Raw genomic sequence first — 16,217 nt, forward strand, 5'->3', positions numbered from 1 at the left:
GTTGTCCTGAGACAACATCTTTCTGAACAAAACGTTCCCAGTTCTTGGGAATAAAGGGAATGGGAGGTGTTAAAACTGGAAGTCTGCCACTTTCTCCAAATTCACCACTCCAGATGAGGAATTCCTCACAACCAAATTTGTGGAGTTAATGACAATTCAAGCTGATGAGCTCAAACTCCATCTTTTGCATAAGACACTGCTGATTCACTCAAACATCGATTATCTTCCACCATGTTCCTACCATGCATCTTATTCACAGGGCAGGACAGATAAGCTACATAACTGGAAGAACCTGCTCACCCTACCGAGGCCAGAAGCCACAGAATGCGTCCAACAACCATGCAGCACCAGTGCTAAACCAGCATATTTTATAAACTTCTCCACTCACCAGGATGCATTAACTACCCTGGGAAGGGGTGTTGACAAGATCCCCAAGGCAGCATTAACTACCTCCCTGAAGAACTCTTGATTCTGATTAGTAAGAAATACACTGAGCACAAAAGGCTAGCAGGGTTAATTTACAATCTTGGAAAAACTCTAGGTGTGAAACTAGACGTTAATGTTGAGTGGCAATCATTCATTGGACCCTGTACTTCTGGGTTTTCTGGTTTTTGATTTCAAAACATAAGAACAGGGTTTTTTTTTTCCCCCAGAATGCACAGAGTTGCACAGAAGGGAACTGAAATCAACACTAATGGTCAGCAAGCTGACGCTAAAGTTTACACAGGTCAATCAGTCTGTTTTCTTTCTGTGGGAGTGCTAAGGGCTGTCCTAAAATCCAGTGATGTTTCTAAGACTGGGATGCAGTGCTGCATCCTGCACACATAGTTCATTAAGTCACTTTGAAATGCTGACGTTTCACAGATCTGCTATCAAAGATGACCAGTGGCAACAGACTATCCTAGGCAACCCTCACCTACACCTCTCTCCATTAAGCTTTGCATGTAATGAAACAGCATTTGGAACATTGCCTTGAAAAGAACAGCCATCGCCATTCCATCTCTTGCACAACATCGACAAGCTAGTGAGTGTCTCCACTTTAATATCTGAGACATCTTTGGCATTACATACCATTCCAGCCTACGCTCACCATTCGCACAGATGGCAATTTCTCTTCACGTAATTGTATTGCTGTTACCTTGGAGAATCTGTGCTGGGAGAAGAGCCCTAGTATTCTTTATAGATTTAAAGCTGAGTAACATCTTGCACTATGTACTATTCCAACAACGAAGAACCAAATCTTTACAGCTTGCAGGCCACTACTCTCTGGTCCTGTATAAGCAATTTTAAGAAGTAGAAGCTATAGTCAATAAAAACACCAGTACAGTAAAAAACAAAGTAAATAAACAAAAAACCCAAACCCTAGGGTTATATATTTATGAGTAATTTTTAAACCAGAAATTAAGCCACCTCTGTAGAAATGATTGTGAAAGCTAAGTCAGTAGGTCAGTCTGCTGGATTCGCAGTGACAGGACACGTAGTTGTGACTGGATGAAATGACACACGGTCTGCACCATTTCAAGAGCTCCTAAAGGAACACAGCTCTCCCATCTACCAATTGCAGATCTACTTATCATCATCACAGTAAGAGCAGCCTTGACTTTCAACATGCTGGTCTGCAGAAAAGGTTTCCCCTCCTGCTACCCACTGATTTCAAAAGATTTCTGACATTGTACATCAACTAGGATTAATAGAAACCTGAACTTCAGCAGCACAAAGTTACCATATCCCCACCTATGCTGAGCCTATGGTACCAGTAAAAAGCCTCTTCCCCTTAGTTTGCTTCATGACTACCAAATTCTGTCCTTAATAAATATCTGTAAAGAGATTACCCATTTCATTGGTCTTGAGTAGCTACAGGCCGCAGAAGACAACAACACTGAGTGCCAGAAAAAACACACCTCTTTGTATTTCCCAGAAGGAAACAAGCAGACGCTTGAGATGACTTTCCAAGCAAGTGGGATCTGTCCACCTATATTCACCATTTCCAAGCATTGCGAAAGCCCCAGTAGAGAGGCAAGCCACCTGCAGGAGATCTAGACTCTGGGCAAGGGCACCAGTTGTGCTTTTCGTTCAAGCGCCTTTACTTGCAGACATAAAAGTTAGAACCAGGAAAAGGATGAAATCCAGGTATTTGTGGAGTCTATTATTATTTGATTCACACATGACATCAAGCAGCCCAGTAATTTTGTGACTACCTTGATGGTAAACTTGAAGCAGGATTCAATCACAGACTAAGCATGGTCCTAGAATGGACGGGGGTCACTTGACACAGAGATTTTACCTGCCTTTATTTAGTATGGACCACAGCTCACACCAATGCCATTTGTATACCATCACAAAACACACCACTTCACAGATGGATCTTAAATACTCAAAAAATAGCAAAGCCATTTTCTCCTTCCCTGTGCCCCAAAGCATGGCATGCAATTCCAATTACTCACCTTCACATTCCACTAAGTTCAACAGCAAGATTCAACAGCCTCTGATCCACGTGATTTGCCCTGTACTGTAAGAGATATCCCTCTGTGCTCAGACCAAACTAAATAGAGTAATTCAACTTCTTAGTGCAACCCTCTGTATACAAGCTGCAAACACCTGAAGAAGGGATGTTTGGCACTCAGAAGTCTTCTTATAGTGTCAGAAGTTTTTCGGATACGGGTTTGTATAGATCTACCTGTTTGGTCCTATATTCAAATGAAAAACAGTGCTATGTTGGGGTGGGTTTTTTTTTACGTAGTTTTCTCATAACAAATGCTAAGCTGAGATACTGCAAAAAAAATCTGCATATGTATCACATCCATTTCACAGGTCATTTTTCACAGCATCTGCTTAAGTGAAGAAGTTTTCCCACAACAGCTGAGCAATCATCTGGATGGATAGAGGAGGACAGTGATTAATTCTCATTACAATCTCTAGTTTCTACAGAAACACAATACAAGCTTAAATTTCAGGTGTATTGATGCAAACTTTAAGTCATACAACTGACTTAAAAGGAGAATTTATCTCCACAGTTGTAGATCCAATCCCTGGAGAGAACAAATATTTTAGACACCTATATTAGAGGTCAGTATCAGAGTACCAACTTTGAAATCAAAACTAACTGTTCTCAGCACCTCATTAGTGGACCATCTTCTATGAAAATTAGATTACTGACAATTCAGCCCACAGTTCTGAGCAGTAATTGATTTCCACTTTGAGGATAAACAATTATAAGAATTTAACAGTTGAAGAACAAACGCGTCTTCTGCTTTCAGAGTTGCAGAAAAGCAATGAGAATCCTTTAAGAGTGAGACAAGCGCTCCAATTGGAATAAAGTTCTGCTTAGAACAGTTGCAGTACCCTTGGGGAAAAAAGGGAAGAAAAAAAAAAAAAAGAAGTTTGAACATTAAGATTTAATCCTCGAAGACTTAAAAATATATTTCTGCCTCATTCTCAAATAAAAGTGAGACTAAATGACTCTGCTGCCTAAAAATAAAGGCCACCAAGTTGTTCAAGTCTCTACTGGACAAACAACTATAAAACAGACAATGCTGCACAGGTTTTTGCCAGCTTTCAGAAGCCCAAGGTACATTCCCCCGGTATATGCACAGATTTTAGGGATGTGAAAGTATACAGTTCTTTCAGTGCTATTACTGAATTCCAAAGTGTTTGCAAGACAGAGCCTATATTTTAAAGGCTCTGTTCAAGTTCAATGGTTCTTAAAAACTTATCAACAAGTAATAAAACCAGCAGGCAACCAAGCAGACCTTGTCATTTGACTGTCATCCAGAGTTACTAAAAAAATAAAGATATAATTACAGCAATTCTGCTTTCCTCATACTCATCTGCTTTTAAATGCTGTGTTACTGCAGGGCCTGTTGCATTAAAGCTTTCTAAATACAACACTATGGCCAGAACCAACAGAATCAGGTACGTACAGTTATTTTCTCAGTTCAAATGCAATTCACCTATAGAGTTAACGTTAAGGTTCAGAAGGACGGATAAAATAGGGTCACTGGATAGTTAACTATCATTCTCGAATAAGACCTATCTTCATCTCCAACCCAGAGTGGTTTTAATCAACACCATGTTCCCTATTTAAAGAAAAACTCCAGAACTTGGTAACCCAGACCAAAGGACAGCATGCTACAGATGCTGCCTGTCAGCATTGTGGGAACAATGCCAAACCTGTATCCACATGCAACACTGAAGCAATGCTGTTAGTGTTCAGTAGTCTGGTACAATGCTGGTAGCTTCTTACTTGCAGGGCTGCTGAACCTATGCTTGCTGGTCATTCTGCAATTTTTATTTCCTTTCAGATTTTAGTAGATTTTTTGCACAAATACACCATGTTGCCTGATAGTTTCGCAAGCACCAGTTCAGGGAGAGCCCTGTCCTTTACTGTTTCTTCCCCTCTAGGACTGCTGAAGCTGTAGAAGTTCAAGAAAGATGCCGGTTTCGCGTTCCATTTGAAAATTATTTTAATACTATAAAACTCATTTGTTCACATATTTTGTACAAAAGATGATGAGTTTTCTCTTAATTACAGGAGAATCATTTCAACCTTGAGATTTCAGCTAAGTAGGTCCAAAACAAAAGACTGGGTTCTACTGGTTCTGGAGGGTCCCAATACAGCTCACCCAAGGTCTCTTTCCAGTTTGGCTCTCACGGTTATGGACCACCTTGATGGAAAATATCCCACATCATTGACTCTTCGGAGGCTTGTAGTGAATTCGGCAACGCTCGTTAAATACCTGAGACACCAAAACAGAAGAGCAAAAGAGAATCAGGCTTCATTCAGGAGATGATCAGAACTTCAGAGCTAGTTCAGGCAACTATCTCTTCACATAGCACCCATCTCGAGCTGCCCAGCCCTGCTGTACCAATAAATGGTACTTACCAAGGCATTGGTCTCCATTCACCTTCTCTCCTGGCTTTAGTGAATCCAAAGTTTGCCGCCTGATGCTGGGGGACTGCACAGCACTAAAAGTGTTCCCCCTCAGATAAGGCAGGCTTATAATCCTGGTAGTCTGTTCTCCTCAAAGATGCTGATGCCTTTTTTTTTTTTTTTTTTTTTTAAGAAGGAGGGAAATTATCAGTGGAAGGCTCCTGACCATCTGTGTTCAATCTGGCATTCAAATTTGGACACTGTATTCTTCTCTTTCCTGAGCAAACACATTTTACATTGTTGTGACAGCTAAAAAGAGGTTGTTCACACTTGTAGTTACCTGACCACAGGTGCTGATGCTGCCAGCCCTCCTATGGCAAAGGGCACAATGCTCTCTCCTCGCTCACCTCTGGCACCTTCTCTGGGTAAAATTTAGCACACAGACTAGAGACTGAAGATCATGTTTATTTAGCCTGAACTGCAGGCCCTGTCAAGCAGACCACTTACCCTAAGGAGGGCAAATAAACTGACTGCTTACAGTAAGGCAGTCTGAACCAAAAGCACAACACATACGCTGACACCGAAGTTACAGATGCTCTTTACAAGCAATTTAGTTATTTATTGTTTTGGCTCCAAACTTCGTCCAGTGCGCGTCCTGAAAAGTGACACGAGCACCACCTAGCACCAAGCTGAGGCACTAGCAGTTATTAGTTCCCCCACCAGCACTCCTGCAAGAGCACGTTTTGCCAAGCTGTCCAGAGACTTTTCAGATCGAAATGCCTGTGATCTTCAGTACGTCAAGTTTCATGAACTTGCCCACTGGCTTCCCATGCAAAGTGAGTGGTCTTGTAATTTTGAGGAAGTTATGCATCACTTTATATAAATACATTACTTAAACCGTATCTTCCTAGAATCTTCTACAGCTCATCTCCTTATTCAGAGTTCAGAACCTACGGCAACTTCAGCAAAAGGGAAGTCTGGAGCACGCATTCGTTTTGGCATTGATTCTTAACAATTTTTGAGTAATTTTCAACTTATTTTCAAATTTAATTTACTTTAAGAAACAGGCATGTATTACAAACTGCTTCTTATTGCAAAAGACAAAAGTTATGATACAGTTTCTTTCACACACACACACACAGACAGCCTGTCCCATTATGTTACCACATGCAATGGACACCTCTGGAAGAGCTGAGTATATAAAGGTCTGAAATCAGATAAGTAAGAGAAGGAAACCGTAGAAATTAAGAACCACAAAGGGTTCCTATTCCGAAGCATTTTATACTAAGCAAATTGCACCATTTTTGTCCATTGTCTCTCAAAGACATTTTAAGGGCATATATGTCTTAAAGGGTACTGGAAATACACTCTAAAACACTGTGAGGGTCTCTTGCATCAAACAACGCATCAAAAAAATTGCAGCTTCCAGCTTGCTATCATGCAAACTTTTAAAGCATCTTTAACAGTAGCTCTGCAGCCTATGGAAGGAAGATCAGTACTGCAATCTTACTAACACTGCCTCCTACTTTTAGGATCATTGACACAGATCACGGTGTATTACTGAGGCCAGCTAACTCCATTGATCTACCTATGAAGTGCTATTCTCATTTTTCAGACAGGAAAAACAGTGCCTGAGAAACCTTAACATTCATGTTACTATGCAGAAGTCTGATCTTGCTGTCTTTTTGATACAAAAGACTCCAACAACAAGCTCCAGTGTGGAGGTGCTGCACAGAGACTAACGCAAGCGTCTTGTTTTGGAAGTCAGTTCCTTGTTTGGTATCAGCCAAATGCATTTTTATAAAGCAGCATATTCCACTATGCTACAGCTACCCAGAGTAAGTGTTTGAAAATAACTTTCTGTTTCCTAATCAGGTTTTTCCAATCAGTTTTCAGCAGGTTAGGGTTAATGTAAATACATAAGCGTACTCCAACTACAAGTCTGCTACAGTAAAAAAGAGCAGAGGTCCTCGCTGGCAAACCAATAACCACTTCCATGTAACAAATCGCATTTGGTCCACAACCATGACTGGGTCTAATTCCTTCAGTGACGTATTTTTACAGGCAGCTAAATGAGACATTTCTGCCTATGTTCAAATGGAGACAATAGCAGAGCTGGAGATAAAACCCAGAAATACTTTTCTCTTCAAGCCCTACTTTAAATGCTAGCAGGCCAAGATATCCCTGCACCATGCATATTCACTATTTATAAACACAGTGTTCTCCATCTTCAGGAAAAAATGGACATTTGTGTCACTAAGAAAAGCTTAATGCAGCTTCAGGAAATCACTGGCATCAGAGCTAACTTTGGTGCCAACTCTAGGCTTCAGAATGCAGATAGTATGGGGTGGATCTTCTTCCCTTTTAAATAAAGCTGACAGCAGAGTTGCCATAAAACTTTTGCCACTGGTGGCCTGCAGCAGGTTGTTAAGGCTGTGATGTTGCCTAGTTATATCTGAGCTGGCTTTAATTAAGCTTAAGAGCATGAATAGCTTTTTCAGACAGTACAGAGACATTATTGACAGCAAAGCACACCTGGAAAAATGTGTGGATGCTCATCTAATTAGCCTGCATTGAGCTGTGTTGTGGTGACTAGACCTTCAAGAATAAACCAGCCGGATTGCATTTATGCTGATGCAATCTAGAGGACTAAAATCCTGAAGCAGAGATTAAAAAGGGAGCTGCAGCTAGTACTAGCTATTTGCAAAAATCCTTTTTGCATTTTGAGAGGGAAAGAGGGTCTCTACACACCATTGAAAGCTACAACAAATGAGAAAAGCATGCTAGATGTAAAATGCAGTGACAGAACACAGCCACCTCAGAATTGAAGCTCAGTGTTAAAATCACTTTATAACAAGACAGTGTCTGGAGCCGACAATCCCGAGGGAGATCCGCCCCCTCTGTTAACACAGGAGAGCAAGGGCAACCCTGCCCTTTGCACCACGGAGCATCAGTCCAGGCCTGCAGAAGCTCCATCAGCAAAAGGTTCAACTTCTACAGCCCCATCCTCCTCTGGCCTCTGCTCAGAAGCGTGATCAGTATCAAACACAGTCAAATTGGAAGGACTTATCTTTCTGACATTGTTAGAGGCCCAGCAAAGCTTTTCAGACAGGCCACCATGGAAAAGTCTACAAAGTCCTTAGCTACTGGGCAAAGTGGAGAAAGGGATCTGCACAGGGAGTACTCCACAGTCCTTCCTCCCCCCTAAATCAGATACTTTTCTTTCCTTTGCAGTGCAACTGAGAAGCTTTGATCTCCACATACAGAACTGGGAAAACGACTGACCTGAAACATTTCCCCCAGCACTGCCCTCACCTATTTCTAATTCACCTGCCTCATAATGCACAGGTCCCACACCTCCAGTGCAGGACTGTCTGTTGGGACAGAGTATCATCACTATTTTAAATGACTGAGTACCTTCCAGCTTCTGTCGTTTACCACTTCTTCAACATTCAGCTCCGACTGCATCAATTTCAACTGCAGAAAGTAACAGACAAAGAGGTTATTGTCAAACAGGCCTCCCTGCAGCCTTCAGCATTTACTACCATTGCAACTTTCTAGATCACAACCCCAGTACCCAGTGCGCATCCCCTCGGATGGTGCAAACTGAAGGGCACGACGTGCAAACATCCTGAAAGCCTGGCCCTTCCATGCAGCCAACACAGACTGAAGCCTGCAGGGGCACGGTGAAGGCAGACTCGCAACACAAGCCTGGCAGAAGTAGCTCCCGATTACTAATGCTCTGTTCTTAAATACTGTCCATTAAGATTTGCTAGCAATTAACCGATTAATGTTAATGGCTTCACACACAAAAATATCTCCACGTAATTCAGGCACGCGTCACAGGGAATGCCAGTGCTGGGGTTAGCTCTGCAGCCTTGAGTTGTCATTGTTTCACACATGCATTATTAAAAGTCATAGAGGGAGCTGGCAGCAAAGCTAGGACTGAACACAGATGTCAGACTCTGGATTTAGAATTAAATCATAAAGAGATCCTCTCCACCTCCTTTGCCGTCTACTCTGTGCACTGACCAAAAGAAGGGTCTACGAGAACAGATCACGTATGTTCACACTATCTGAACCAGTTAATACATTATGTGATCGCAGCAGGACAAATCAGGTTTACACAAATGCAAAAGCTCCGGCAAGAACTACCAGAGTACACAGTTCTCGAGCACTCACTCAACGCACGAGAAAGGCAAGCAGCTCTTTGTTTTGCACCTATTAGAAACTCCAAGGGGCAGGAGTGACAGTTGTGTTCAGGTGACCTGGAATAATTTGTCCCTCCCGTGAGGCCCTGAAGCAATAGTAGGAGATATAAGAACCATCTGCCATTTTTGCCTACATTTAGGATGTGTTTTTGTTGGAGTCTTTAACATAACAGAGTAAGGATCAGAGTTTATCCATTTTAAACACATGGTTTCAATTAGAGAGCTGGTGAATAGGTGCAAGCCAAGACAGCGATCCCATCAAAAACCTTCTAAGTAAGGTGTCCAGACACACACAGCTACTGCAGTTGTTGGATGGACTTTTACCTACTCAACAGGACTTCTGACTGTTTGAAATAATCCAGCATCCACAGAGTGAGTAGATGACCGCGATTAGTCCCTATAAAATAAGTGCTCAGAAGTTCTTTAGCAGTTCAATGAAAGGTTTTTCCGGCTGGAGGATGTGAACAGGTTTACAATCACCTGGACTGTCACGTTAATTGCCTTTGACACCAAGCCTAAGCAAAACTACTATTTTAGCCTTTTCCTCAGAGCTGCAGACCTCAACAGCAACACCGTGTCAATCCACATGGCCACAAAGGTGGTGGTGAGGGTGTGTTTGCTGTTGCTGTTGTTCTTAAAACATACTCTGACATTTTAAAAAACCTTACTAATTTGCTTGATAAAGCTAATAATCATTGTGCTCTATGTTTTGGATTTCCAGAATGTATTTCGTTGGATATTTTATGACACTTCATTCAAGTAAACTAAGATGATAATAAATTAACACAATCAAATGATGTTTTAACGCAAGCAGATTAAAAGAATGGGCTGCTAGACTGACACTACTCCAAGGCTTTTTATTCAATGACCCAGAAGTAATAACTTTGGATAAAGTCCTTCGATTTATACCATTAGCAGGGTGACAGAAACATCAATAACAAGAGAAAACAGATCTGTATTGCAACCAAGTGAATATACATTTGAAACACATGATCTTAAACGTAGGATGTGTTCTGTCAAGATTGCTTGAGTTGTAGAAAAAACGACAACTCTCACAGAGAACCAAAAAAAAAAAAATAAATAGCGAGGAGACTACACTTCATAAAGTCCAGGTACAAATTTGAGGTCATCTCATCAAAAGATCTCTAGGATGTTTCCAAACTATGGATTGCATTTAACATTTGAAATCACCTCCAATTATTAAACATTATCATTGTGATCCTCCTGGTGGGTTTGGTGATAAGTTTTGGGCTCAGTAACTGAACAATTTAGGCTCTGCAAACACAATTTGTAGAAAATACTACACTACCATTCCAGTTTTCCAAACTAACATGGATGCTTGTTAGCAGTTCTGTAAGCGAGGCTTTCAGAATAAAACCACTCTCCTGCTACCTCTGAGCTCACAACAGAAGAGCACTTCTCTGCAGAGCACAGTTCATTCCCTCGACGCCTGGGAAAAATCAGAAGCTTGAGTTCAAATCATTCCCTCAGGAAGCTCTTTTACTTCAACTGCATCAGCACCTAACCACTCTCTGGAACACGGGCTACAACAGGCTCCTCTTGGAAGGTGTAAGCGGATGCTGAGCTAGTTCAGCACCACAGAAGCAGAATTTCAACACCCATCTCTTCAAGTCTTATAGTATTGTAGCAGGGAAAGATGCACCCAGGATATCGGACCATATACACATTTTATATATATATATATACACACATATATGATGGAACCCTGGTCAAGACAGTCCTCAACAGAGGAAGGCTCGCTAAACTGCTGGACACAACAGACACACCCAGCCAGCATCTGCAAAAAAAGCAGTAAGCAAGCAGTCTTACTTGGTATATCTGCAAGCACATGGTGCGGAACAAAACGTGAAGTCACCTCGAAATCACCAGCCCCTGTTCTCATGGGGGACTTCAACTTACCAGACATCTGCTGGAAATACAACCCAGCAGAGAAGCAGCAGTCCGGGAGGTTCCTGGAGGGCGTGGAGGATAACTTCCTGACACAGCTGGTAAGGGAGCCCACCAGGGGAGATGCCTCGCTGGACCTCCTGTTTACTAACAGAGAGGGACTGGTGGGTGATGTGGTGGTTGGAGGCAGTCTTGGGCTTAGCAACCATGAAATGATAGAGTTTTCAATTTTTGGCAAAGCAAGCAGGAAGGGCAGCACAACCACTACCATGGACTTCCAAAGGGCAGATTTTGACCTGTTTAGGACACAGGTTGAGAAAGTCCCTTGGGAGTCAGTCCTAAAGGGCAAAAGGGTCCAGGAAGGCTGGACAGTTTTCAAGAAGGAAGTCTTAAAAGCACAGGAGCAGCCTGTCCCCACGTGCCGTAAGACGAACTGGCAGGGGAAACAAGCAGCCTGGCTAAACAGGGAGCTTTTGCTGGGACTTAGGAGAAAGAGAGGAGTCAACCACCTTTGGAAGAAGGGGCAGGCTACTCCAGAAGAGTACAGGGATTTAGTCAGGTCATGTGGAATGAACATTAGGAAGGCAAGAGCTCAGTTAGAACTCAGTCTGGCCACTGTTGCATGAGATAATAAGGAGTGTTTTTACAAATACATTAACAATAAAAGAAGAGCCAGGGAGAATCTCCATCCTTTATTGGATGCGAAGGGGAACATTGTCACCGACGATAAGGAAAAGCCTGAGGTACTTAATGCCTTCTTTGCCTCACTCTTTAATAATCAGACTAGTTACCCTCAAGGCAATCAGCCCCCTGAGCCGGAGGACAGGGATGGAGACCAGAAGGATTCCCTGATAATCCAGGAAGTAGTAGTTAGTGACCTGCTATGCCAATGGGATACTCACAAGTCTATGGGGCCAGATGAAATCCACCCGAGAATACTGAAGGAGCTGTCGGAAGAACTTGCCAAGCCACTGTCCATCATTTACCAGCAGTCCTGGTTAATGGGAGAAGTCCCGGAAGACTGGAGGCTTGCCAATGTGACACCCATCTACAAGAAGGGCCGGAAAGAGGATCTGAGGAACTACAGGCCTGTCAGCCTGACCTCGGTACCGGGCAAGATTATGGAGCGGTTCATCTTTGGTGCACTCACACAGCAAGTGCAGGATGACATCCAGGGAATCAGGCCCAGCCAGCATGGGTTCATGAAAGGCAGGTCCTGTTTGACCAGCCTGATCTCCTTCTATGATCAGGTGACCCGCCTAGTGGATGAGGGAAAAGCTGTGGTTGTTATCTACCTGGACTTCAGCAAGGCATTTGACACAGTCTCCCACAGCACGCTATTGGACAAGCTGGTGGCTCATGGCTTAGACCGGTGTGCTCTCTGCTGGGTCAGAAACTGGCTAGATGGCCGAGCCCAGAAAGTCGTGGTAAATGGAGTGAAATCCAGTTGGCGACTGGTCACAACCGGTGTTCCCCAGGGCTCAGTATTGGGGCTGGTCTTATTTAATATCTTAGTCAATGACTCGGATGAGGGGATCAAGTGCACCCTCAGCGAGTGTGCAGATGACACCAAATTAAGCGGGAGTGCCGATCTGCTTGAGGGTAGAGGCTCTGTAGAGGGACAGGCTGGATCGATGGGCTGAGGTCAATTGTATGAGGTTTAACAAGGCCAAGTGCTGGGTCCTTCACTTCAGTCACAACAACCCCACGTAGCGCTACAGGCTTGGGGAGGAGTGGCTGGAGAGCTGCCTGGCAGAAAAGGACCTGGGGGTGCTGGTTGACAGCCGTCTGAACATGAGCCGGCAGTGTGTCCAGATGGCCAAGAAGGCCAACAGCATCCTGGCCTGTATCAGCAATAGTGCAGCCAGCAGGAGTAGGGAAGTGATCATGCCCCTGTACTCAGCACTGGTGAGACCACACCTTGAGTACTGTGTCCAGTTTTGGGCACCACAGCATAGGAAAGACATTGAGGTCCTGCAGCGTGTCCAGAGAAGGGCAACAAAGCTGGTGAGGGGTCTGGAAAACATGTCTTAGGAGGAGCGCCTGAGGGAACTGGGGTTGTTTAGCCTAATGAAGAGGAGGCTGAGAGGAGACCGTAATTGCTCTCTACAACTACCTAAAAGGAAGATGTTGTGAGGCCAGTGTTGGTCTCTTCTCCCAAGTAACTAATGACAAGACAAGGGATAATGGCCTCAAGTTGTGCCAGGGGAGATTTAGATTGGATATTAGGAAAAATTTCTTTACTGAAAGAGTGGTTAGACATTGGAACAGCCTGCCCAGGGAGGTGGTGGAGTCACCATCCCTGGAGGTGTTTAAAAGAGGTAGAGATGTGGTGCCTAAGGACATGGTTTAGCGGTGGGCTTGGCAGTGTTAGGATCATTAGGATAATGGTTGGACCTGATGATCTTAAAGGTCTTTTCCAACTAAAATGATTCTATGAACATAAGCCCTACAGAGCAGGTCTGGAAAAGAAATCAATGGAACAGTTCACACCCCTGCTAATCTCCTCTCCTAGAGCTGCACATGCAGTATCCTCTCCCCTACAAAGGGGGCCCTGGAATGGCATCAAGAACTTCAGTGGGGTTCCCTTCTCCACTTCCAATACTCCATCCAGATCACCTCTGTTCACCTCTGGCAAAGTACAGTTTCCATCCAGAGGCCAGAAGGTTGAGAGGATGTTTGCACATTAAAATTCCTTATGCAAACCCAGATGCCTCTCTTGCATCATCACAAGGTACAAAAATCAATCCAAGAAATACTAAACAACAATAAAGGTGGTTAAATGGAATTCAAGGTTGCCTGGCAGCTTGTCATAGAGGACAGGATCTCCAGTTAACATACCAAGTAAGAACGGTACTTCTCATGGGGATGATGAAAGGTGACAGCTTTAAGGCTGCGTAACTGGGTGGTGCAAGGGACCATATACAACAGCCATATTTCATTAGCTCCTGGCGTTTGCATCTCGGCACCCACAATTGCTGTTTGCAGATCTGTCAGATCTTCAAGATCTCAAAAAGGCAAAACGAACCTTCAGACATTTTGAAAGGACCAAGCAGCCCAGGGAAGTTGTACACAAAGTGGTATTAGTCAGTGAAGGTTAGGGTCCACCATGGGGAGGCACACATGTTTTTCGACGGCATTTGTGTAACAGGATCTCAGAAAACGCCCTGCTTGCAGGATAAAAGCAGCTCTGTCTTGAGGGCTGGGGGAAATGGTTCTCACAAACACAGCCAACAAGAACCTCAGAAAAGACTGCCTGAGTCAGGATCCACCTCAGGTTCTCTCCATCACAGTGGTCTTTCCATTTGGGAAAGATATCCTAGTCTTCCTCTCTAAGTGATATCTACAAAGCCCCACCACTCACCTTTGTCTGCTCTTTCCTGAGCTGCTTTAATAACGCTACGTCATCCTGGGCCTTTTCCCTCTCTTCTCTGAGAGTTTTCACTACACTGGAAGTCTGAGCAATGCAGCTTTTGATGATTCTCTCTCTGCTGGTGTGAGCATCCATCAGCTGAGCGGGAAGAGAAAGAAAAATCACAACAACTCAGCAGAGAACAAAACCCTCAGAGTTACAAGTTAAAAGAGAGACTTTCTACAGTCAAGGTATGGCTGTGCTTATAGAAAATCTTTGAATCTATAATCCACACATTGGAAGCAACATGGCTTTGAGCACGAGTCATGCGCTGTACCACAAAAAGCATGCCAGCACCCCCTGTTGAAAGAAAGCAGCGGGCCAGGCTAACGCCATCCCCCAAAGCTTTAAGTGCACCTCGAAGAGTGGGTACTGCAGAACAACTCAGTTCCCCACGTGGTTTTAAATCGAAGTAGCCGTTACACACATGAGGCTTAGCTGCGCAGAGAAGCCGAGCGTGACAGTTACAGGTAAAAGCACAATAAAGCACAATATATCATGGCAGTGGTTCCCTCAGAAACTGGGGGTGCTTTACTGGCCGCTGCATGCAGTAAAGCATCAGGAAGCGAGCCGAAAGCCAAAGGAGTACACACTCACAGACTGGTACAGCTCTTTACACGTCTGGCCGGCATCAATTTTCCCCGCAAAGGAAGCTGTCGGAATCGTAGTGTTTAATTCGTGGACAATTCTATCATCGATTGTCCTCATCACCCTGAGCAACTCCTGTATTAAAAAAACAAAAAAGAAAAAAAAAAAATTGTTTATATCCCTCAGAAAAGCCTACTGCAAAAAAATTGAGCATGATTCTTTTAACAGAAAACCAAGCAGATGGCTTACAAACAGCAAAAGAACCTGCACCAGGCGACCAGTTTCTGCACGCATGGGGTACGTGCTGCAAAGCAAGCAGCTTGCCTCGCAGCGAAGGCCGGGGGTGGGGGGGCAGAACCAGGCAGCATCGAGTCACTGACCTGGCCCCGGCGCCCCCCCCGCCTCAGCAGCCGGGCCCTGATCCCACCGGCTCCCCCAGGAGACCCCCCCCAGCGCCACCAGCAGGCCGGAGAGCCGCTGCCCAAGGCCCCATCCCCGCCCAGGGACGGAAGGGCGCGAAACGGGGCACAACCCGCACCTAAACGGCGAACTTCCAATCAAAACAAAACAAAACAAAAATACCCACCGCCTTTTCTGGGGCAAGACGTTCAAGGAACAGGCCAGGTGCCACCACCTCCGCCGGCCCGGCCCCCGCTCACACCGCCGAACGCACCCCCGGTCCTTCCACGTTCCATTAGCCAACGTGAAGGCACTCGTGGAGCTCCCTCCCGCCCCACGCCGCGGGCTTCCCCTCCCGGGAAGGGGAACCCCGCCCCACTCCCTGCCAGAGGGCACCGCGTTCCCGCCGCTGGGGGTGAGGAGAAGGCCGGACCCTGCCCGCCGGCCCCCTCCCCGTCGCCGCATCCCGACCGCTGCGGGGAGGGGTGACCTCGCCGCCCCCCCTACGGGGCGCACTCCTTCGGGGCCCCGCGGCGTTGCAGGAGACGGCGGGAGCGCGCCGGGCACCGGCGCGGGGTGGCGGCGGGAGTGCGCCGCTCCCCCCGGGCCCCCGCCGTTCCACGCGGGTTACCTGGAACTCGGCGAAGTCCTCACAGCTCGCCGCTCCGCTGGGCGCCGCCATACTGGAAAGGCCGAGGGCCGCGGCGGCGGCCAATCCAGCGGGGAGGCGGGATGACGCGCGGGGCGGTGGGCGGGCGCTGCTGCGGGGGCGGGACTTGGCGGAGCCGCTCCCGGCCGGGCACCTGCGGCGGCGGCCTCGGCGGACTGG

General features: G+C 45.3%; 1 protein-coding gene across 1 annotated transcript; it reads right to left on the reverse strand.

Moving 5' to 3' along the window:
- Positions 1 to 4,445: 4,445 nt before the first annotated feature.
- Positions 4,446 to 16,076, reverse strand: MIX23 (mitochondrial matrix import factor 23). The gene is made up of 5 exons (XM_086478579.1): positions 16,020 to 16,076; positions 14,999 to 15,124; positions 14,354 to 14,500; positions 8,288 to 8,347; positions 4,446 to 4,736 (listed from the first exon to the last, which is right to left on the reverse strand). The coding sequence occupies exons 1-5, from the start codon at positions 16,068 to 16,070 to the stop codon at positions 4,686 to 4,688; spliced, it is 435 nt and encodes a 144-aa protein (XP_086334705.1). The 5' UTR covers positions 16,071 to 16,076; the 3' UTR covers positions 4,446 to 4,685.
- Between the last annotated feature and the right edge of the window lie 141 nt (positions 16,077 to 16,217).

The sequence above is a fragment of the Leptosomus discolor genome, chromosome 1, assembly GCF_034619465.1.
Source record: "Leptosomus discolor isolate bLepDis1 chromosome 1, bLepDis1.hap2, whole genome shotgun sequence".
Taxonomy (NCBI): domain Eukaryota; kingdom Metazoa; phylum Chordata; class Aves; order Leptosomiformes; family Leptosomidae; genus Leptosomus; species Leptosomus discolor.